This window comes from Tenrec ecaudatus, chromosome 16 (assembly GCF_050624435.1).
Source record: "Tenrec ecaudatus isolate mTenEca1 chromosome 16, mTenEca1.hap1, whole genome shotgun sequence".
In the NCBI taxonomy this organism is placed as follows: domain Eukaryota; kingdom Metazoa; phylum Chordata; class Mammalia; order Afrosoricida; family Tenrecidae; genus Tenrec; species Tenrec ecaudatus.
The window spans coordinates 25,562,466-25,587,855 of NC_134545.1; the positions used below are offsets into that span (position 1 = coordinate 25,562,466).

The 25,390-nt window shown below is 44.2% G+C and overlaps 1 protein-coding gene across 4 annotated transcripts in view; it reads right to left on the reverse strand.

Moving 5' to 3' along the window:
- Positions 1–24,699, reverse strand: part of NF2 (NF2, moesin-ezrin-radixin like (MERLIN) tumor suppressor) — an 84,177-nt gene extending 59,478 nt beyond the window's left edge. For 2 of the 4 annotated variants that reach the window (XM_075534859.1, XM_075534860.1), the window contains exon 1: positions 24,150–24,699. In XM_075534859.1, coding sequence (XP_075390974.1) covers positions 24,150–24,263 — 114 coding nt within the window. In that variant the 5' untranslated portion in view covers positions 24,264–24,699. The remainder of the gene's footprint in view (positions 1–24,149) is intronic. The other 2 variants (XM_075534857.1, XM_075534858.1) reach the window with 1 other exon arrangement.
- Between the last annotated feature and the right edge of the window lie 691 nt (positions 24,700–25,390).

Here is a 25,390-nt window from a genome sequence, read left to right on the forward strand (position 1 = left end):
TTTCAAAAAGGACATGGCAAAATGGAATTGAAAGATAATGGAATTTCTCCACAAATGTAAGTCTCCTCATATTTACACTATTGTCTTCAAGCTCTCCATTAAATGCTTCCACCCCTTACACCAATGTCACATGGCTAAAATGTGACCTGCCTCATTACAACTCAGCCTGTGCCCTCTCAGACCAGCAAACCTCTGTGTTCTGTTATGACCTGCCCTTTCCATGAGCCATTCCTTTAACCCACTGTTCACCACACCCTGAGTGAGGTTCAAATCTGCAATCAGTATACACTTTACATCTGTGGAAAAAGTCCCGTCTTTCCTCCAATTCTGCAGACAGACTCCTTGAAGGCAAGGCTACAACATGCATGGAGACACACACTTCAAGTCCCTCAGAACCTAAGTATATGGATTGAATTGTGTTCCTCAAAAATGTGTGTTGTAAATCCTAAACCCCACGCCCTCAAGAAAATGGATTGACACAGTAGCCACAGCAATGGGCTCAAACACATGAACAATTGTGAGGATGCCGCAGGACTGGGCAGTGTTTCATTCTGCTGTGCACAGGGTCACTCTGAGCCAAGCAACATGGCGACACCTGGTAACACTACCTGTGGGTTGAAGGAACCCTAGTGGCACTGTCAGGTAAGCATTGGGCTGCGAGCTGCAAAGTTGGTAGTTCAACCCCTCAGGCACTCCACAGGAGAAAGATGAGATTCTCTACTCCTGTAAAGATGTACAGCCTCCGAAACCTCATACAGGATCTCTATGAATCAGAATTGACTCAAGAGCAGAGTTTCCGGCTTATGCCTGTGGGTGGAATCTCATTTGGGAATGGATTTTCTTTATGTAATTGGGGATGTATTTGTGTAGCCTACTTTTTAAAGCATTCTCTTTTTGAGATATACAGAGGAGCAGGCTAAGACACAAGGAGCAGAAAAGGAGATGCCAGGCCACATGAAGCTCACCGATAGGAAGAATCACAGCAGCTGGAGAGACAAGGGCCTTGCTCCTGCCCTCAGAAAGCAAGCCTCCCTAGAGCCAGCTCCCTGAACTCAGACCTCGACACTCCTGAGCTGTGCACCTCAATGTCGGCTTGTTAAAGTCAATCACCTACTTGTGGTGCTTCTGACAGCAGCATGCAATAACTAGGCCAGCAAGCGAGTGCTGCACAATCCGTGGACACTCGAGAAATGCTTGTGGTTGGCTCCTGCTGATGATAATGATGATGATAACTAGATGAGGCTCTGCGTAGAACAGCCTTCTAAGTAATGATTGCACTGAAGCACAGATTGATGACACTCCTTATTAAAATTCTAATTGTGTAATTAGACCTTAAGGTATATATTTTCCTCCTTTGGTGACACATACTGATTTCCTCTCTCTACAAATACCTCAGCAAGAAAATCCAAATCTCAGAGAACCAAATAACATTTTTCACAGAAAAACAGACTAAGAAGAAAGAAAGTCTAACACCTTAGGAAGCCACAAAATGGAGCTTTTGGACCCTAATAAGTCTTTCAAAAGAGGATGAATTACAGTGGGTTTGGCTGATTTTTGTTGTTTGGTTTTTTTGTGTGTTTTTTAATTGAGGTCTGGGCGAAACTTTACAGGGCAAATTAGTATTCCCAAATTACAGTTTGTAAAGAAGGGGATGGGGGGGGGGCGCGTTTGTTTGAAGCACTGGCATCTTTCCAGCTGCAGTGGAGTGAGCTATGGGCAGCCCTGGACCCCAGACTCCCTCTCTTCATCCAGAACAAGCCTGTGACCTTGGATGAATAGTGCCGCTCAAATGGGCCTCAGTTTCTTTGTCTGTAATCTCTTATGCCCTATGCTATGCCCAGATTTTACGATGCTATGAATAAAGAAAATGAGGCTCTTGAACAGTCAGCTGGCAGATGACAGCACAAAAAGAAACAATGCAGTTATGGTGCCGTAAAAGCAATACAATCTCCCAAAAGCAAAGCAGGCAATATCTGTCTTTGGAATTTAGCTCACAACACAGAGCAATCACCGGCCTGTCAAGTAGCTATAAAGCACCCACGCCCACGGTGATGGCTAAGTCACTGAGCCTCTTTGGGGCTCCTCAGTCCTCAAGTGGACTTTCAGGATTAACACCCTCTGAGTCCATGGGACTGGGTAGGTTTGGATCATCCAAGTCGTGCCTTTTCGCACTGCTGTGATGGTTTCCATTTAATGCTCAACATCTCACTCGCAACCTTAGAATCATTTTCAAGGAGGTAAATGACACTTAACATTGAACACGTGTGCCGTTTCTACACTCTGTCCTTAGTTAGGTCTGCTATCGTGTTCCTTACTGTCATTAATCAAGAGTTGGCCGAATAATAATGAGCTCTCAAATGGTAATTATAATGCAGCTGAAAATCAAAGCCTTTTTAGCACCAAGCATGCTGCTGCTATTCAGCAATGATCAATGATTATCAATGTTTAAAATACTGAGAAACCAATTCTGCAGAGTTACAAATTGAAGCAATATTAAGTTCACTATAAACAGATACCAGGCTAATTTCAAATACCTAAAAATCAGGTAAAACTAGATTATGAAATGCAGCTCATGATTATGTATTACCCAGCTGGTTAACTACTTCTGCTCTAGGCATCAAATAAATTATAGTTTATGTTTTGAAAGAGCATACCTTTAAAAAAAAGTTCCCTGCATGATAGAGGTTGAGCATAATCCATTCATGAAAATAAACTCATGAGGAACACATCCCCTAGCCTGGAATGAAATGCTAAACCTTCAGCCTCTGTTTTTAGCTCCACCTTGTAATGTAATTCCATGCCTGTTGATGACAATGTGTACGTTTTTAACAATATCAGAAGGTAGAGGTATAAGTGGGGCTGGTAAAAATGCCTGTGGAATAAGAATGACTGCAGACTTTGAACATATTTACAAGACCGGTTTCATCTCCTGGATTGTGATAAGAGTTGTATGAGCCCCTAATAAAACCATTAAAAAAAAAAAGACTGGTTTCATCTATATAAGTGGGTGTATTAGTCCGGGTGCTTTAGAGAAACAAATCCACAGAAACTCATGTATGAGAGTTTTATATGAAAGTTAAATGTGCATCAAGAAAACATCCCAACCCAGTGCTGGCCAAGCCCACAAAACCAGCACTAACCCATATGTCCAACACCAATCCACAAAGGCCTCCTCCATCTCACAAAACAGACGCAATAATGCCAACTGCAGGAGGAAAGCCGAGTCAGTGAATGTGTAAGCATCTCAGCGGGTCTCCACATGGCTGCTCCAGGACCCAGGGCTGCATCTGGGTAGCTCCATGTGGCTTCTCCTCAGGGATGTCATGCAAGAAGTGAGCCTTGCCAGCTAAAGCAGGGAACTGGCTAAGGCAGCTGCATCCTGGTCCGACCATCAGAAAGCAAGAGACCCGAGAACTCAAAAGGCGAGGCTCACAGAGCCATGTATCCCTCCTCCCTTCAAATTAACCCCACATGTGTTTACTGGCCAGGTTGGCACAATAAACTAACTACCTCAGTAGGAAAATAGATAAATATACTGGGACTTCAAAAATTCACGGAAAAACTCCATTATGCTTGTATTTCCTTTTCCCACAACTTCTGAAACCCCTTCTACACTGTTGGTGAATCTGAAGCCACCAGTCAGGTATTGGTTTTGTAATCACACCAGGCATCAGTTTCAAGCTTTATCTGAAAGTCAAGCAATCGAAACTACTGGCATTACTTACATGAACATTGGCAAGGTGGATAAAAAAGCCATAAGTTTATAACTAACAAAATGATGAATTTTGAAAATGTGAATTTTCTTTTTTTTAAAACATTTTATTAGGGACTCATACAACTCTTATCACAATCCACACATATACCTACATCAATTGTACAAAGCACATCTGTACATTCTTTGCCCTAATCATTTTCAAAGTATTTGCTCTCCACTTAAACCCTTTGCATCAAGTCCTCTTTTTTCCCCCTCCCTCCCCGCTTCCCCCTCCCTCATGAACGCTAGATAATTTATAAATTATTATTTTGTCATATCTTGCCCTGTCCGGCGTCTCCCTTCACCCCTTTCTCTGTTGTCCATCCCCCAGGGAGGAGGTCACATGTGGATCCTTGTAATCGGTTCCCCCTTTCCAAACCACTCACCCTCTACACTCCCAGTATCAACCCTCACGAAAATGTGAATTTTCAAACAGGAGATCCATTTTTTTGCCTAGAACAGAAAAGGTAGAGTTGTAAAAGCCTGGGTGTAAAGGAAAGGTCCACACACTTGAGAAATTATGGCTCTGACCCCATCTAGTGGCCAGTGGTGCTTACATAGAAGTAAGCACCTTGAGCCTCAGTACCAGGGACTGAAGATAGGACTAAAGATTTTTTCTGAGGTCAGCATGACAACTGTGAGTGATAAATTCTTATGTACTAAACATGCGCTAAAACATGTGGATTTAGAATCTCAATGAGACAAAGTGCAGGCAGGGCGACAGAACACACCATCTTATAACAGACCCAGAGAAGCCTTGCCACCAGCTAGATAAAAAGGTTTGCAATAAGTAGTCGCCCGAAAAAAAGAAAATAAAGATTTGCAGTTGGGAGAAAACTGCATGCTGAAATTTCAAGACACTTGGAAAAACCTCAAATAGTGTAGCTTCTGAAATAAAAAATAAACAAAGACTTCTGGCACAAGAATAAATAATTGGAGGAGGAAGGAGGGAGGGAGAGAGAGAGATTCTAAGTGATACATTAGTGATAAGGAAATAGCTGTGACAAAAATTAGAAAATAACCGCTAGCATTGTGAACATTGAGTTAAACGGAGTTCACCATACAGCCCCCCCCCAAAAAAAACTAACTTAAGACCGATCTAAGAATTAAATGTAAAACCTATAATTATAATAAAACATGGAATAAAAACAGAGACAAAATCTCTCACTGCCATGAAGAGTCTATTCTGACTCATAGCCACCCTACAGTGCTGCCTTGTGGGTTTCCCAGACTGTACCTCTTTATAGGAGTAAGATTTACCTAGGAGCAGCTGGTGGTTTTGAACTGCTGCCTTGTAGTTAGCGGCCCAACACATAACCACTACAGTAGCCACCAGAACTCCTAAGGCTAAACCTAGGGGTTCTAATCTATGGCATAAATAGTCTCTCAAACATAACTAAAAGTAGGCAATAAACTAGACAACTGGGATTTCCTAAAAACTATAAAACTTTGCTCAACAAGACTTCTGCAAAAAAGTAAGAGACTATACAGAATGAGAATGCAATCTTTTGGTATGGTCCAACAAGGAACTAATCTCTAATATCTACAGAAAACAACAGAACGACAAACACTTCCAATGAAAACGAGCCAAAAAAACATGAAAAGAAACCTCCAAAGATCCTCAGGTGGCCAATGAGCACATGAAAAAACGTCCACGAGCAGTAGCCCACCAGCATCCAGATCATACCTACTTATCGCCAGTCACCTTACAGGACTGAGTAAAATGGCTCCATACGATTTCCAAGGCTATACGCTGTACATTTTTACAAGAGCAAATCGTATTTGTATGTCCGGCAAATGTATCCATTTATTATAGAATTCACAAAGGGCACAGGAGGGAAAATTCTTAACCTTAACCAAACACCTCCCAGGACTGAAGCACTGGGCTAGAGGGAGAGACACCTACATCAGTTGAAATAACACAGTCTATAAAGACAATGTTCTACATCACAGACAGAAGACAGAGTGCTGGGTTTATGGAGCAAGAAAATTGAGTGCCTTCAAGCATGTACTGGCAGAACTTGAAGAGTTCTGTAACACTTGCCTCAACAAGGTGGAAAAACAAGGGACCGTGCTGCCAAGACTAGAGAGAGAGGTGCCTATGGGTATGGCTGAGAAGAGATTTTCCTGATCGAAGAACTGTATCCTAAACATTTCTGATTCTACACTGTAACCAGTATCTTTCCCTAATAAACCCCCTAACTCCGAGCATTGTTTGTGAGTGCTATGTGACCACTGCAATGAATGATCAAAATCAGCAGAGGTATACAGTGTCTGTCTTAGAAGGGATATTTGGTTTCCAAACTGGTAAGAAGGTTGGCAGGCAGAGGGATGTCTGACCTCTGCTCATAGGAATTGGACCTGAGCTGAGGGTAATTCTCCTCCTTCCCCCTAGAGAAAGTAGAGGCCAGACACCACCCCACACATCCTCGTTACTCAAAAAATGACAAAATGAAGAATGTCATCACATTCACCATCAAAAAGAACATCAAGATTTACCCTGAAGTATAATGCTGTTGGCGATAGGATAAAATCTACACATCTACAAGGACGACCAGGTAACACAACTACTCAAATATTAAGGGGCATGCATCCACCACCACCACCCGCCCCCCTCCCCCCCCCCAGTAGGCAAGCATCCAGCAACTCGCTCTGAGTCAGTGCATCCAGTGGTGTCACCTGGAAAGGTTCTCTGGTCACAGTGAACTTTTTTCGTAAGAGCAACTGTGCTTGAACCTCATTTTTTGTGATGGCCAATTTATGAGAATAGCATGCTGCTGTGAAATTTTGCTTCCTGCTTCGGGGAAAAAATGCCACAGAAACTGTTGTGATGTTGAACACAGCTTACAAGGACAGCGCTATGAGAAAAACTCAAATGTATGAGTGGTTTTCTTGTTTCAAAAAAGGTGAAATGTTGATTGATGACAAACCTCATTCTGGATATCCGTCAACTTCCCCGACAGATGAAAATATCGACAAAATTTGTGCACTTATCCTCGAAGACCAAGACGACAGACCGCTTAAAAGATGGAGAAGTTATCTGGATTACCTTGGAGCTTGGTTCAGTGAATTTTAATAGAAGATTTGGGAATGTGAAGGATCACTGCAAAATTTATGCCTCGGGTTCTGATTGACCAGGAAAATTCATGCCTTGGGTTCTGACTGAGCAGCTTCTAGTGGAAACATGCTGTGCTTTGGAAGAACAGCTCCGAAGCGACCCAGACTTTTTCCCAAGGTCATTACTGGTGAGGAGATATGGTGCTATTCTTTTTTTAAAAATCATTTTATTGGGGGCTCATACAACTCTTATCATAATCCATCCCTCCATCGTGTCAAGCACATTTGTAATTTGTTGCCATCATCATTTTCAAAACATTTACTTTCTACTTGAGCCCTTGGTATCAGCTCGTTTTTCTGCTCCCGCCCAACTCCCCCCTCCCTCATGAACCCTTGATAATTTATAAATTATTATTTTGTCATGTCCTACACTGTCTGACGTCTCCCTTCACCCACTTTTCTGTTGTCCATCTCCCTGGGAGGGAGTTATATGTAGATCCTTGTAATTGGTTCACCCTTTCTACCCCACTTTCCCTCCCGGTAGTACCACTCTCATCACTGGTCCTGAAGGGATCATCTGTCCCGGATTCCCTGTATTTCCTGTTCCTATCTGTACCCGTGTCCATCCTCTGGTCTAGCAAGATTTATAAGGTAGAACTGGGATCCTGATAGTGAGGGGTAGGGGGAGAAAGCATTTAAGAACTAGAGGAAAATTGTATTCATCATTACTACACTGCACATGGTGTTATTCTCACAACCCTGAAAGCAAACATCAATCAAGCCAATGGAAGACGCCATTGTCATTCAAGTGAAATCAAAGATCAAAGATCAAGACGATACTATTTTTTTTTTTTTGGGGAAATGAGGGGAATAGATCATCCGAAATTCTTTTCACCAGGTCAGACTGTTAGTCAAGTTTTTTATTTAGAACTTCTGAAAAGATTGCTCAACAGTGTGTGACAAAAAGGCCTGATTAGTGGCAGATGGGGAATGGTTTTGCCACACGACAATGCACCTGCTCACGCAGCCATCTCAGGGTGCCAGTTTGGGGCAAAAAACCAGCATGCCTTTCTTGCCCACGCACCTGACTCACTTGACCTCACTCCATGCTACTTATTTTTGTTTCCAAGAAGAATGCAGAGCGATCTGAAATGACAGTGATTTAACAGGTAGAAGAGGTGAAGGAAAAAAAAGAGGGAGATGCTGCCAGCCATCCAAACAGATGAGTTTGAAAAAATGTTTCCAAGAATGAAATCACAAATTTGACAAATGTATTAAGTATAATGGAGAGTACTCTGTAGGTGATAAGGTGGTTTTGTAAAACATTTAAATACATAGTTTTCTGGGGAAAGGAGACTCTGGTTTGGCGGGGCACCCTCCTCTATGCACATCAACCATTTGTTCCAGAGATGAGAAAAGTAAAGATTTTTTTTCAACTGTTGCAGCCTGAAATTGATCAACCGTGCAATCAAGATGCATTAAAATCACTGGTGATTGGAATGCAAAAATTAGGGGAGAGAAAGAGCAAACTAACCTCCAATGAGTTGATCTGACTTTCGGCGATCCCCCGAACTACTTCCTAGGACTTCTGCGGTTGTCTAGCTCAACCAGTGTGGAAAGCCTTAGCTTTCTCCCTCGGAGCAGCTGGTGGCTTCTAGCTACTACTTTTGCGGTTAACAGCCCAACATGTAACACACTGCACTACCAGGGCTCCTTGAAGAAGCCCAGGGGATTTAGAAACTAACCAGGAAGGAAGCTGCCGTCAAAGTCCCGCGAACTTCCCGCTGAGGTTAGCAGTCTACAAGACAACTGGGACTCGGAGCTTTCTCTAACACAGCAGATACAATTTGTCATGCCTACTCATTGCGTGTTAGATGTTCAAGTTCACTTACGGGATAAACTATATTCCAGAATACACAGAGCTCTATAGGCACTTTTTATTCGTGCTTCTCTGACTTGCTTTTGGGAATATCCTGGCTCACTGAGGCGCTTCTAGATGGAACGTCAGCAGCCAATTGAGGACAGCATCTACTGTAACCTGCGAGCGGTTGGGCAGACAGTCTACATTTCCACCTTCCCTGCACCGGTGTTTCAAAGCGGGTGGAAACACCCCTGGAGACACTGAGACAACCCAGGGGCTGCGAGCAGCACTCTACCCAGATCCTGGATGATACACTATCATAAAGGTTTTTGATTGCCAGGAGAGCACCGAGTACTTTTTTTCTGAAAAGGGGGTGGTAGGCCAAATAACATTTGGAAGTCCATACTCTACACCATGAGGGACACCAGTACCTGTACACACACACAGCTGAGGGGCAAACACAATGACTAGACAGAGTACATTTCCACTGGTGAAAGATTATACTTATAGAGTTGCTCAGAAGGCCATCTTTATGTCAAGGCTGACACCTCTACTACTGATAACACCCGGGCTCTCTCTGGCTATCGCACTGAATTTTCCCCCAACTTTAGCCAACGCCACAGGTGCATCCTGATGCTGTCACCACCATCAGCCATGGCATCTTCTGTGAGCCTTCTAACACATCTATGTGTAGCACACTTCTAGTTTTATGGGACCAGCATTTACCTGGCCAGCCTTCTACCGTCTCCTCGCCATCGTGATCGTACTCATTCAAGAGCAGGCACTGTAGAAGAGCTTCCTGCAATGGCTGGCTTTCTGAGGTGTATACAGTGGGCAGTGATTCACATTACAGAACAATGAGTGTGTTGCCCTTCTCTTGCTAACAGGGCCCCACCGTCATTCTGATGATGATAAAGGTGACCAAACCACAGGACACCAAGTTTCACATGACTCTCCACATTCCACAGGCTGTAACGGGCACCATCCCAGGGTCTGCTCAACTAGGGAGCATATGGCTGCACCCAGCACACAAGTCTCACCAACTAAAGCAAGAGAAGAGGCTCAGCATGATGCAGTCACCCAGACACTAGCATTACATCAGAGCCCACACCGGCTCGTGCTAACAACATGTTCACTATTCTTTGAAGCTTTCAGACAGAACGTTCAGGAACTAGTTACTCCACACAAACGGATTGGAAAGAATATTGGAGAAAGCTATTTGAAGCCTTCCATGCCCATAGCTTCATCTGTGGAAATGGAAGGGAATATAGTGCCATGGTTAGTATCTATTCTGAGTGAACTGTGTAGGACCACATCAGTTATTCCTGATTCGCCAGTCATCTATAAAATCTTCTCTGTTCAGACAGAGAGAAGCCACCTACTTCCACCTCGTAGCAGCTCTCCATAGGGCTTGCATGGCTGTAAATCTTTGTGTGAGCAAATTGACTCAACTTTCTCCCAAGGGCCCCTGTTTTGAATTAGCAGTACAATGCTTTCCCAGTAGCACCACTAGGCTCAAAAATAACAGATTTGCTTAAATATCTTCTGGAAAAAAATTAATTCCAGGTAGTTTACATATATACACATACATAAAATATACATCTCCTTGATGGTAGAAACAATGCCAGAGATTACATGATAGAATTTTCCAAGACCAATAATTCAGTTGCAAATGTATTTCATTAACATAAATGGAAACTGTATGTGGCCCTCACCCATGAAATCCATTGAAGTTAAGTCAACGGTATCTGTAGGAAGAGATGATGCAGAAACTTAACATCATCAGTCAGAACAACTGTGTCATTATTAATTGCTCAAATGCAAATTAAAGCTGAAGAAAACTTAAATACACGACAGCCAAAATACGACCTTGAGTATACCGCATATGAATTTTTTTTAACCTCATACGAATTTAAAGGCCACTTTCATGATTAGATTTGATGCATTTCACACTAATGCCTGAAGACCAGACATGAATGAAACAGACAGGAAAAGATCAAAACAGATGTCAGAAGAGACCTCAAACTTGCTCTTGAGCCTACAGTCGTGAAAATAAATGAGCAAAACGATGAAGAAAAAGAGTTGAACACATTTCAAAGGGCAGTTTGAGAAGCCAAAGTATTATAATAAAATATACAATGATCTGGAGTTAAAAAACTAAAAGAAAAAACATGTTCGGCATTGCTCAAACTGAAGAACTGAAAGGGGGAAAATCAAGCCTTGAGTGACAATATTGAAGGATTCTTTGAGCACAATATTGAACAATGCAGAGTAGAACACACAAAGTCATTGTACCAAAAATATTGGGTAGGCATTCAATCATTTCAGAAGATAGCATATGATCAAGAACCAATGGTACTTAAGAATCCAAGCTGCAGTGGAGGCATTGAAAAAAAAGTAAAGAATAAGAAGTGGAGCTCCAGGAATTAACAGAGTAACAATGGAAAATGTTTCTACCAAAGAATTAAGCACTGGAGGTACGCACTAGTCTATACCAAAATATCTGGAAGGCGGCTGGCTACTTGGCCGAATGGCTGGAAGAAGCTGTGTGCCCATTCCAAAGAAAATGGACTCCAACAAAATGCAGAAAGTATCAAGACAGTATCATTAATATAACGTGTGAGTAAAATTTTACAAATTCATCATTCAAAAAACGAATGCAGCCCCACATTAATAGAAACTGCCAAAATCCAAGCGGGATTCAGAAGGGAGATCATTGCTGATGTCAGATGGACCTTAGCTAAAAGCAGACCATTCCAGAAAAATGTTCACGGTGTTTTCTTGACTATGCGAAGGCATTGGACTGTGTGGATCATAACAGATTACGGGCAGCATTGTCAAGCATGAGGATTCTTAAGCATTTAATTGTCAACATGCAGAAGAACCAATACAAAGACACAGACTAAGAGGCAGAACATTGAGATGCTGCGTGGTTGAAAACAGGAAGTTATCAGGGTTGCATCCTTTCACCATATATATTCAATCTGTATGCTAAGCAAATAATCAGAACGGCTGGACTATATAAAGAATAACACAACATCAGGACTAGAGAAAGACTTACTAACTACCTACGATATGCAATGGCACAACTTACTGAAGGTGAAGAGGACCTGAAGCACTTACTGATGAAGATCTAAGACTAGTCTTCACATAAATTATACCTCCACATAAAGAACACAAAAATCTTCAGAACTGGACCAATAAGCAGCATCATGATAAATGAAAAAGGTTAAAGTTGTCAAGAACTTTATTTTACTTGGATCTACAATCAATATGCATGCAAGCAGCAGTCAAGAAATCAAACAACAAATTGCAATTAGCAAATTTACAGAGAGTAAAAGACTTCTTTAAAATATTAAAGGGCAAAGATGTCACTGGGAGGTGAACCAACGCAACAGCATCTAGGCTTTCCTTGTTAGGTGCCTGTTGAGTCAGTTTCGAGCCATTAGCATGGCACGAACATTAGAATGAAAAACTACCCCGTCCTACACCATCCTCAAAATGGTTGCTATGTTTGTGCCCGCTGTTGCAGATGCTCCTCTTTCTCACCGACTTCACCCAAGATGATGGCCTCTCCCAGGAATCAGCCCCTCATCGTAACATGACCAAAGTCCTCGAAACAAGTCCCACCATTTTGCTCCTAAAGAGTATTCTAACTGGACTTCTTAAGTCACATTTGTTTGTTGTTCTGGTATTTCATGGTATATATTCACTATTTTTCTTTTTTTAATTGAAAACATTTTATTTTAGAGTGTATACATTGTCTGTTTTGAAGAAATTTAAAATGGTTATAAGAAATTTAAATAGAATAGATCCATCAACAACCTCACCACCACCCCAAGAGTTTGATAAAACCTGACCACATCAAGTAAAGCTTGGCTGTGATGTTTGACCAACATTCCCACTCAGGGGCTTGGAAGTATGTTTTCATAAGGCTCACATGCCACCAAAATAACTAAGAGGGGGGCCTTCATGGGTGTGCAAGGTATTCACAGTGTGGCGTTGGGGAGTCACCTGGGATGGAAACATACGTCTGTCGCGGCGCATGCAGATTGCAGAAAGCAGTGACCCCATCTGACCCTTGGTGTTATTACACGGTGGTTGTTGGCACCAACATCCAATGTCCCTTCTATTGTCCGTTGGGAAGCAGCCTCCCTAAAGCGTCTGTGAATTCAGTCCACTTGTGTGGTGGTGGCCCTCAGATGGTGGGTGGGAGAGAAAGGGCCTTCTGAAGGGGGGTTAGGAGGTGGAATAAGAAGGACCCTGAAATGTCAAGGCTAGCAGTACGGTGTGGCGCGTGAGATGACTGGGTGCTGGGTGCATGCTGGTGTTGAGGTGGCTAGGAGCTAGTGGTTGCATGAGGGAGCTGCTGGATGGAAAAAGCTAGCCAGTGAGAAGAAGGAGCCAGCTGCTAGCGGAAAGATGGGGACGTTAGGTGCAGAGATCCAACTGGTGGGTAGACAGATGGATGTGGTGGGTTGAAAGGTTGAGCTCAAGGGCGTAAAAATCAAAGTGTTGTGTGAAACACTTGATCTCCATGGGGGTCAGATGGTTCTGGTGGATCTCCTGGGTGTCAGGATCCAGCTGGTGAGTGGTCGGAGAGTTCTGTCCCGGGGGCTACCAGACTTGGCTAGGGCTGAAGATCCTCCATCCTATCAGTGAGATTTGGAGGCAGTCGGTGGGAAACCAAGTCTCCGGGCAAGGGGGCTGGGCAGTAGGTGTCGAGGCCCCTAGGCATTCTGCATGCTCTCCTGGGCTCTAGCGACATTCTCGAGCCAGTTTGGCCCCTGGATTCTTGAACCACACCTGAACTTGTGCCACCTCCAGACCCAGCTTGTGGGCCAAGTGCAGCTTATCGCTGGCATCCATGTGCTGCTTCTGCTCGAAGACCAACAGCAGTGTCTGCAGCTGCGCCAAGGTGAACACCGTCCACCAAGACTTCTGCAGGTGCTCTGGTTTCTCTTGACTGTTTGGCTCGCCCATGGTGGTTCCAGAGACGATCTGCCTCACTGTTCTCTTCACTAGCCCAGCCAGGGTTTAAATCAACCACTATTTTTCAAAAACATAATTCAAAGGCATCAATTCTTCTCTGGCCTTCTTTATTCACTACCCAACTTTTACATGCATATGAGGCAATTGAAAATACTATGACTTGACTTTTTACAAAGATGGAGCAGTAGGCAAAGAAGGAAGTCCCTGCTCTGCCCAAAACGGAAGCCAAAGCACAGGCTTTAAAGGCCAAGAAGGCCTGGCTGAAATACATTCACAGCCACACACAAAAAAAGATCTGCCCGCACCTCACCCCTCTCCTGCCGGCCCAAGACCCTGAGACTAAGAAGGCAGCCCAAATACCCTGGAAGAGCCCCCCAGGAGAAACAAGCTGAACCATTACGCCACCATCAAGCTCCTCTTCTGCATGGAGAAGATCGAAGATAACAACGCACGTGTTCATTGTGGATGTCAGAGCCAACCAGCACCAGTCAAACAGGCTGTGAGGAAGCCCTATGACATTGACATCACCAAGGCTCTTGATCAGGCCTGACGGTGAAAGGAAGACATAGGTTCAACTGGCTCCTGACTATGATGCTTTAGATGTTGCCAACAAAATCGGAATCATCTAAACTGAGTCAGCTGGCTAATGCTAAATATATGCTAAATGTAAACTTTTTCAATACATTAAAAAAAAAATAACATGACTTGAGTCAGGCACACCTTAGTTCTCAAAATGACTTCTTTGCTTCTTAAAACTTTATCATTTTGCAAAAAAAAAACAAAACTTTATCATTTTGCAACATATTTGCCTAAGGCAATACATCCTTAGATTTCACTATTATTGTTTCCATGAATATTGATTGTGGATGCTAGATAAAATCCTTGACAACTTCAATAATTTTCTCAGTTTATCATTAAATTGCTTATTGGTCCAGTTGGAGGGATTTTGCTTCTGTATGTTGTAGTGTACTCCATACCTCAACAATTTAAGAAAGAGACCCTGGAATTCCAAGCAGATCACAACATGTAAAAAGGATTCATTATAGAAGTGTGCATTAGGCTGATAAAGACCAACTAGACATGGAGGCAATGGAGCAGAGGATGTCAGTCACATCATTTACTCCCACTGCCAAAGTTTGCAAGATGGTTTTGAAATGGTATTTACATAAATGCAATAACTGACGAATATTTTTGAGTGAAGAAGTCTAGGTAGCATAGTGCAGGGGAAAGGGCCAGTCTTGAAAAGACAGAAGTCCAGCCCGTCACTTACTAGCTATACTTGGGCACAGGGAAAAGACATGCTTGAGCAGAACCTACGAGGAGAACCAGCACCTATGCCAGGTAACCAGTGACAAGCACATTCCAGGCAAGAGGCAACAGCCTGTGGCGTGACAATAGTGTCGGAATTTGGTGCTTTCAGGAAAGAACAAGCAGGGTAACAGGCCCAAAGCAAAGAGGCCAGATGTGGGCATGTACAGGAAAAGCTGAGACAGGCAGCAGAAAGATTAGAAGCCCGAACTCACTCACTGCCTTTCTGTAACAAAATTGATAAGGTGCCCCGGTGGCATAGTGGACAAAGTGCTCAGCTGCTAACCAAAAAAGTGGGTTGTTTAAACTCACCATATGTTCCGAGGGAAAAAGATGTCATAGTCTGCTTCAGTAAAGGTACACCCTTGGAAACCCTATGGAGCAGTCTGACTGTCCTATAGGATCACTATGAGTTGGAATGAACACAACAGCAGGTTTTTGGAAAAGCCTTTCTATGGCCCTAAGTACTTATCAACTATTACACTTATGACTCAATTTTCATCCTTATAACAAACTACATGAGAGATACTATCACAATCTCCTTTTATAGAGAAAGACACTGAGTGGGCTAGGTACCTAAGGTCACTGCCTAAGGTCACTCAGCTCCTTAGAGGCAGAGCCAAAGAACAGGCTCTTGTGTCTGTAACTCCCAGGCAATGACGCCTCGGTGCCCCAAACAAAGAAACTAAAGCTGGCGCTAAGACCTACCCAATCAACTTGAAAGTCTGCGGTGAGGTGAGGTTCAGATACCAACTGCGGGCCTTGTTGGTCAGTATTAAGATAAGCTGTGTGCCCAACTACCTACTCTCCTATTACCTACCTGTCCCTGTCATCTACTTCTCTTTCAGAAGAGACAGTGCTCCACTGGGATTCTAGGCAGGCCATTTACCCTTATAGCCCCTCTGAAAATGAGGACAATAATAGCACCTATGTTCTAATTAGGTCTTGGTCACTACTCCATGGCTTGGCCACGTGGGTACTCAGTAAATATACCTTAAACAAATAAAGGAATTCCTTCCTGTTGTAACAAATGAGATCGTGCATTGAAAGCGTTTAGCACAATACCTGCTATTCTCCATCTTTCCTCCAACACGTGAGCAGACCAAGGACCCAGGAATGGCAGCACTAGCCTCTTCACCAACACCCATGCTCACCATTCACTGGTCCATGCCTCTGACCTGATCGGCAGCACCCCTATCATCCACCAAACCAAACTCACAGCCATTGAGTCCAGACTGTTGAACTGCTGTTCAGGAGTGGAAAGCCCAGGCTTTCTCCTCAGGGCTGCAGATGGCTCCAAACTGCTGACCTTGAGAACTGAAGCCCAACGAGTAACCACTACGCCACCAGGGTTCATCCACAGGGTCGGCCTAAACCACAGGTGGGGGAAGGCCCAGTGATAAAAATGTGTAAGACTACCTTTCTTCTGAAACAATTTTTCCTAAGCTCCTGTACTGTGTACAAGTCGGCAACTGATGTAACCACCATTTGCTCTCTCACTGTACATCCTTGAAGGGGGTCCTTCTGTCAACGACAACTTTATGTCCACTTGCTGGTGGCTGGAAAGCTCGGCAGTGTCAGTCCTTAATCCGACCAGAACCCCACTAGGGCTCTTGGAAAAACATCGGAGACGCCAGCCAGCGAGAGGAGGCTTTGTTTTCAACAGATGATGTTAGAATCTCTCTCGACTCAATTTGGGGAGTTTTTCATATTTGGCTCTTCTTGTTGATAGATTGCATTATTAGAGTAAAATTCCACCCTAGATAAGAAACAACATAACCATTTAGCCTCCTGGCAAATTATGTTCAGCGCCCACTTTCTCAAAGTGACAAATATCAAACTGTCCAAGTGGAAAAATCCTCCCAAGTATCTAGCCAATTGTGCATTGCAGCAAGTAGTGCAAGAAGGAAATCATTTCCCCTATCTCTGCAGCACACAGGGAAAAAGCCTGAACTTATTAGCATAAAGTGACACAACTCCTATTTTAACCACCACTGGTTCTAAAATTGAGTCCTTCTTGGAAAGCCACCTACATTTGACCTCAATAAAGCTAAGAATTCCACAAGTTCCAGCTCATTTCTTTTATTCAAAATACATCTGCTAAAAATAAGTTACCAAAAATATAAAAGCATCTTTTTACAAACAGATATTTCCACCGGAAATCTGAAGTTCATTCACCTAGATGCAGCACCTTGATAAATCACTACAGATAACAACCAGCTCCTCATACTTCAGGCCTCTTATTATCCCTCCCATTTCTCCCTTCCTGCCAGGCACCAAGTAGCTTACCCAAGGTAGAAATCACTGAGCTGAAATTCAAGCAGAGGGCTGTCTTATTTCAAAGTCCACGTACTGCTTTGTTACTCTAAGTGTGGTCCCTGGACCAACATCATCACCACCTAAAAGTCAGTTAGAAATGCTTATATTCAGGCCCCGACCCAGACTGGGTGAATCAGAATCAGCATTTTATCAAGATTCCCCAGGTCATGTATGTGCTTGTTAACGTTTAACAACTATGTACTATATTATATATTAGTCTGCTTCCCCAAGTGAATACTCTGCTTCTTGTGGTCGGGAAAGGATGTTTTCCTCCCAGAGGATGCTTGAAAATATCTGGAGACATTCTGGGTCATACATAACTTGAGGAGCTACTGGCATCTAGTGGCACAGCTCCCACAACAAAGAACTTTTCAGCCCAAACACCAGCCGTTTTCTCAGCTTTTGCTGCCGAAAACCTGCTGTGGGTGACAGCGTTTGTCATCTTTGTTTAAAGTTAAAAAAAGGAGTTTCTCATGTCAAAATTATGGCTGAAGAAATATCTTACATGGAGAGGGTGGGTGTGAGAAGGAAAAAAAAATCTTACAAAATCCCCTTTTCCTGTCGACTGGTTATTCTGATAATGTCTCACCATCGTGACCACATAACCTAGCTCAGGGGTCAGGAAATCACAGCGCACAGGAAACGTCAACATGCCACAGGTTTGTGTGTGGTCTGAGAGCTAATAGTGGTTTTTACAATTTCAAGCAGATGGAAAACATCAAGTACACAAAAAGCTTATAGGAAAAATGAATTGAGAGATAATGGAATTTTCCCATCAACTTTTTAATTTATATATATAATCACAACTTGTGAAAATAACATGAAATTCTAATTTCAATGTCCATAATTAAGTTTTAGTGGAATACAGTTATACCCATTTATAATTTTGTCAAAGGATAATTTTTCTAAAATAGTCTATAGTTCACATATCACACCATGCACCCATTTAAAGTACACAACTCAATGGTTGGTAGTCTCTTCAGAGTGGGGCAACCATCACCACTATAATTAAGCCATTTTCCTCACATCGAAAGGAAACCAGTACCTTTAAGCTCTTCCCGCCCCTCCAGCCCTAAGCACCCACTGCCTACCTTGGTCTATACAGACTTCCTTAAAGTGGACTTCCACGTGAATGGAACCCTGTAGCGTGTGGCCCTCCCACTCAGCACAATGCTCTCAAGAGTTATCTATGAAGTACCATGTATGGCAGGTTTTGTTTCTCCACTCAGCTGATGAACATTGGACTTGTTTTCACCGTTCGCTATTATGACTCATGCTGTATGAATATGAAGGCTTTTGTTTGAACATGTTTTCAGTGTTTTGAGAAATGAAGTGCTGGGTCATATGGTAATTCTATGTTTAACTTTTTGAGAAGCTGCCAAACTATTTCCACCGAGTGGATCATTTTACATTCCAACGAGCTGTGTTAGGGCTCTGACTTCTCCACATCCTTGCCAACACTTAGTCGACTTTCTTTTGAACAATTTTATTAGGGGCTTTTATAGCTCTTATAACAATCCATACATCCATTATGTCAAGCACACTTGTACATATGTTGCCATCATCCTTTTCAAAACATTGTCTTTCTACCTGAGCCCTTGGCATCAGCTCATTATTCCCTCCCTCCCCACCCTCATGAACCCTTGACAAATTTTCAATTATTTTCATATCTCACACCATCCACTGTCTCCCTTCACTCGCTGTTTCTGTTGTTTGTCACGGGGGTGGGGGGGTGATACATGGATCCTTGAAATCAGTTTCCCCTTTCTCCCCCCACCTTCCTCCTATCCTCATGGTACAACTACTCCCATTGTTCCTGAGGGGTTTATCTGTCCTGGATTCCATGTGATTAGCTGGCTTTGAATCCAGCCATCCTACTAGGGTAGAGCAGTATCTCATTGTGATTTGCATTTCTTTAATGACTGATGTGAAGTTTCTTTTCCTGTGCTCATTGGCTATTTTCCTTGAAGAAATGTCCACTCAGATCCTTTACCTAATTTTAAAGTTGGGTTAATAATCTTTTTTTAAAAGGTTGTAAGAGTTCTTTATATTTTTTAGATTTAAGCTTTATCAGGTATGATTTGCTAATATTCTCCATCTTCTGGGCTATCTTTTCACTTTCTTAAAAATGTCCTTGGACACACAAGTTTGAAATTTTATGAAATATAATTATTTTTCTTTGTTCCTTGTAATTTTGGTGTCATAGCTTAAGAATCTACTGCCAAATGCAAAATTGTACTGATTTAACTGTTTTTTTAAAGAGTTATAATTTTAGCTACTATATTTGAGTGTTTGACCCATTTTGAGCTACTTTTTAAAATATGGTGTGAGATAAAGATCCAACTGTTCTTTTTCCATGTGGCTTTTAGGCATTGGGCTGCTAACTGCAAGGTCAGCAGTTCAAACCCACCAGCATGAGAAAGATGGGCCAGGTGCTCCAGTAGAGATGTACAGTCTTGAAAAGTAGAGATGCTTTGAGTCAGAACTGACTCAGTGGCCATGGATTTGAGTTTTATCCAGTTGTCCCAGTACTTGTTGAAAAGACTATTATTTCTCTATTATAGCATCCTTTTGTTAAATCAGTTTGATCACAGATGTATGGGTTTATTTCTGGGCTCTCAGTTCTGTCCCATTACCTTACATAGCAATCCTTGTGGCAGTAAGGTCTTGATTATGTTGCTTGCTCATAAGTACCAGGAAATGTGAGTCTGTTTGGGGCTCTTCTGAGTCCCTTACAACTCTATATGAATTCAAAAATGAATGTCAGTTCTTACAAGCAGGCAGCTGGAATTTTTATTAAGATTGTCCTGAATCTGTAGATCAATTTGGAAGAGCATTGCCATCTTATCAAGATCAGTTGCTGTAAGTTGGAATCAACTCAACATCAGGTTGTGGGTTTTTTGTTTTGTGTTTTGCCATCTTAACAATGTTGTCTTCCAATCCATGAACATGGAATATTTTTTCCATTTCTCATATCTTTGTTTTTTCCACAGTGCTTTCTATTTTTCAGAGTATAAACTTTACACTTACTGTTAAATTTATTTCTCTATGTTCTTTTGGATAATATTATGAATGGAATTATTGTAATTTCCTTTGTAGATTGCTCATTACAAATATATAAAATACAACCAATTTTTGCACCTAAATCTTACAACCTTGCTGAACTTCCCAGTTTTAATAAAGTTTTAGTAAACTTCTCAGGGTTTTCTACACACACGGTGCGTGATGCCACTCGCAATCAGAGACCATTTTTCTTCTTCAGGTCTAATCCTGATGCCCTTTCCTTCTCTTGCCCACCTCTAGTACAATGCTGGAGAAAATGACAGCATGGACATCCTCGTTTTACTCTCTTAGGGAAAGTATCCATTCCGTGATCACAAGGATGCAGTTAACAATGGATTTTTCAAAGGTACCCTTTATCAGGTTGAGGACATTCGCTATTAGTTCTAGTTTATTGCTTCAGGACAAAGGAATGTTGAATTCTGTCTAATGCATTTTTTGTGTCTATTGAAGTGACCATGTGATTTTTTTTTAATTATACTGATGTATAATTGATGGTAATCTTAGAGAAGATTACCACATTTTTCTCTCATGAAGATGCTGGGTAGGTTCAAGCTGCCAACCTGTAGTTTAAAAACCAAGCATTTAACCAGTAGCTTCACCAAGGCTCTCTATCAGGATAGCAATGGCCTCAGACAGTCAACCTCATATATGACGTTTCTTTCCTATTTCTTAAAGTTTGTGAGAACAGGCATTAACGCCTCTTTAAATAGTAGGAGTCAGCAGTGTCCCACCAGGGCCTCGGTTTTGACTCGTGAGTAGTTTTTAAATATTAATTCAATTTCTCATTATAGGTTCGCTCATTGTCGATTTCTCCTCGAGTCCATTTTGATGGGTTGGGTCTAGCTACAATTTTGTTCTTTCAAAGTTCATGTTGGTTAAGGCAGCAGATACAACTGTTAACAGTATTCCTTTAGAATCCTTCTGTACGGTAAACCCCTGCTATACTTTCTGATTCAAGTCACTTGAGTTTTTGGATCAATCTAGCTTTGTCACTTTCAAAGAATCAGTTTTTGGTTCCTTTAACTTTATATTTCATTCATTTTCACTCCAAGTTCCACCATCTTAATGTGGAAGATTAGGTTACCAATCACAGTCATACTCCCAAGTTCTCGCCTGTAAACCAATCATCTTATATATTAGCCTGTTATCTTCATGAAATCTGTAAATCTCCTTCCAAATTGCCTTTTAAATAACATTTTTATGTGTTTCTGGCAAATGTTTACACAGCCATTTCCGTTCAGTTCCTATTCAACAATTTCGACATAGGTGGCTCAGTGTCACTGCTTACATTCTGCACAAAGTGTGAACATCGTCATTATCTCTGTTCTGGCTCCTTAGTTTCTACTCCTTAGTTTCTCTGTCCACTCACATTCTCATCTTCATTTAAAGTAATTGTTGACCGCTTGGTCCATATAGGTGCTTTTTAAAAAAGAAACATAGTATTTACAGGTTGATAGTCTTTGTTTTAAGTCAATTTGTTAATATAGCTACCAGACGACCTCAGGGGTTAGTATTGATTCAAGATTTGAAGAATAGCTCAAGGCAAGTTTCAGGGAGTCCTCCAATCTCACCCAATCCAGTAGATACATGGCTTTTGGTTAACATTGTGTTCCACATTTTTCTCCCATTCTATCAGGATTATGACCATGCACAATTGTTCTTAGAACACTGTTAGCCTTCTCTAAAGTCGGCTTCTTTGGGAAGAGATCTGGAGTTATCTGTTAAGTGGCCTGCTTCCTTACCCAGGCAAACTCCCTGAGCCAGGGCTTTGGAGATGGGGCAGAAACAATGGCAAGCTTCAGAGTGACACCCCAGCTCTCGAAGCTGAGCACTTAAGAGGCTGCGGTTGCCAGAGGTCTTCTTGGTCTGTGTCCTCTGGTGTAGAATCACAGCCGTAGTAGCCAGGACACAAAAGCAATTGGCTCCCCAATGTTCTCGGTGCACTATATACAAGGTATAGTTTCATACATGAAGTGGAAAGGGACAGAAGAAAGCAGCATCCACCTCTTAAACCTGGCAGCTCTGGGCTTAGCCTCAGCAGCAGATAACTAGGGGCAAGATGAGAAACTCAGACGTCTTGCTCCTCCAGGTGAGAAAGGCGGTTACAACTGACAGCTGCGGGAAGAGGGAGTCAGGTGTTTTTGACTGAAACCACACAGATTGGAGTTTCCTCCTCCTGCCCAGAGGGTTGAGAAAGGCAGTCTTGATTCAACCCCCACAGATTTGTCTTTCTTACAATTTCCATCGAGTAATTATTCCTTCACTCACTACTTTCCCTGAGGATCATTTCAAGAAGTTATAAATGGGATTGTGGCTTTTGTAATTTTCCTATTTCCACTGGGAGCAGGGCAGTGGGGCTCCTGGTGCTGTCACGTTGTTCCTGAACTGAAAGACTGATTTTGCCAAGAACTGAATAATTGCTACAATGGCCTGCAGAGCCAATGATCTTTATTAGCCGACCCTTTAAGGTGGTTAAGCGTTGTGCTGATAACCATGAGGGCAGGAGTTGGAAACCCACAGCTGCTCCGCGGGAGAAAGACTTGAGCTTTCTGCTTCCATAGGTAGTCACAGCCTTGGAAGCTCACAGGGAGAATTCTACCCTGTCCTATCGGGTCACTATGAGTCAGTATTGACTGGATGGCAGCAGTTTTGTTTTGTTTGGAGGGTGGGGGGGGGGAGTCAATGGTTGGAACCCCCACCCATTGTTTCCAAGGAGAAAGGTGAGGCTGCCTGCTCCCATCACGATTTAGTGTCTAGGAAACCCAAAGGAACAGTTGTGCCCTGTCACATAGAGAGCAGTTATGCGTTGGAATTGACGCAGCGGCAGTGGGTTTGGCTGATTTTCGATCTGGTCCTTGACAGAAAAAAGGCTTGCCAGTCCCTAACTTAGGTTCCTGCTGCTGGTCCACACTTGACAGTTGCAAGGACGTAAGTTGTTTGAGTGGGAATCACAGTATAGGCTAAGAGCCTGGTTCAAAACCTGCTTTATCATAGAGGTATATAGTTTAGGAGCCCTGGTGGCATAGATGGTGTTTATACTTTACGCTGACAACCACAGGGCCGGCAGTTCGAAATCACAGCAACTCTGCAAGGAGAAAAAATGGGGCTTTCGACTCCCATACCGAATTAGAGTCTCAAAAACCCACAGGGGCAGTTTCGACCCTGACCTATAGGGTCGCTATGGGTCGGTATCGACTGTATGGCAGTGAGGATGGTGGGGTTATTTTTGGAGGTATATAGCTCGGTTGGGGGAGGGGAGGTAATGACAGTCACAATGATAACAATCTTATTGATGTGAGAATCCAACGTGAGAACGTATTCAGCTGATGAGCGCCATCATCAAGCTGCAAGCTGAACACGTTAAGCCATTTCTCAGAGACTTCCAGAAAACGCAAGCTCTGGAACGGTCAACAAGTCTCAAGACTAAACTTCTCCAGAAACGAGGCTTACTTTTAATACCGGGGGCGCCGAACAACCGTCCCTAGTCAAGTTGAATCCCCCACCCGGCCAGAACACCGCAAACGCCGGTCCTCTCCGGTGGATGCGCCCCAAGCTCCAGCTCGCTCCCACAATGAATGAAAGCCACCTTCGGAGAGCGCTTCCCAACGCAACAGCCGCACGAAGCCAAGAGAGCAGCCCCAATCTTGAGGCGGACCGGGGCCTAGCTGGCCCCTCCCGTTCCCAGCCGGACCCAGGTGGGGGCCGGAGCCGAGCCCCTGTAGCGTCCACCTGGGTCGGGCGCTGCGGCGGGGCCGGGCGGCAGGGCCTCGGCCCGTCGGGGCCGCGGGCGGTTACCTCGCAGTTGAACTCCATCTCGGCGTCCATGGTGACGATCCGCACGGTGAACGTCTTGGGCTGCTTCCTCTTGAGGGAGCTGAAGCTCATGCGGGACGCGATGGCCCCGGCCATGGTGCGGGGCTCGGGCCCGCGCCCTCGGTGCCCCCGCGGCCTGCACTCGCGACCCTTTAACCGCCCTGGAGCAGCCGCACAGGCCTCAACGCCACCATGGTGGCCGGCCGACGGGTCCCGGAGCGGGGTGGGCGAAGCGGGCGCCCCGCAACCCGCATGGGCCGCGAGGACCCTGCCCCGGAGCGGAACGGGGCGTCGCGGGGCGGGCCCTGCCGGCCGCGGGGAGGAGACTCTGCGAGCTGGCACCGACGGTGCGGGCGCGGCCCGGCGTCGGCGAAGTCGGGCGCGGAAAGCCCGGGCACGGGGCCCCTCGACGGCAGCAGCCCAAACCCCGCTGGCTCCCCAGCGGCCGACGGGGGTCTTGAGACGCGCCGCGAGCAGGAGCGCCCACACGCGCGCGTCTGTCACCGTCCCTCCTCCGCGCGCCCCCGGCAAGCGTCCCCCGCCTGCTACTCCAGGCCGGCTCCCCACCCCGCCCTCACGCCCCTCCGACCACTACAGACGGTGCAACCAAACCCAGCGGCTGCCGTCCACAAGCTACTATTGGCTGGCAGCGCGGAGAGGCGGGCTCTTTGTGCTCGGCTCCACCCCCTTCGGAGAAGCTCCACCAATGGAGTGCTCCGCTCACCACGGCCGGCGCCGGGCGTGAGGTCGGCACTGAGTGGCTGTAGCATCAGTCACTCCGAGCGCTTTTGTTGTGTAAGGTACGCCCACTCTAGCAAGAGTGGTTGAGCCGGCGCACCCTCGCGCTCCTTTCCCCGGAGTCGGGTCCCTCTCAGCGCCCGTGGACCGAGCCCAGGCGGGGCGTGACGCCTCCGAAAGCGCGTTTCCGAGCCCGGCGGATACTTCGTTGCAGCTGAGTTCGTCAGATTTGTTTCGCAGACTTTTAACCGCACGTGTGGAGGATCAGTGGCTGACATTTTTCCCGCCAGATTCCTCGACTTCGCTCTTGGAGAGAGGACGACTGTCACAAAACTCAAAAGCCAAACACACTGGCGTCGAGTGGGAGCCAACTCACAGCGGCCCTGCAGGACAGGGTGAAACTGCCCCTGTGAGTTGCTGGGATGGCAATTCTACGAGAGCAGAACGCCCTGGTTTTCTCCTTCGGAGGGACTGGCCGCTGTGAA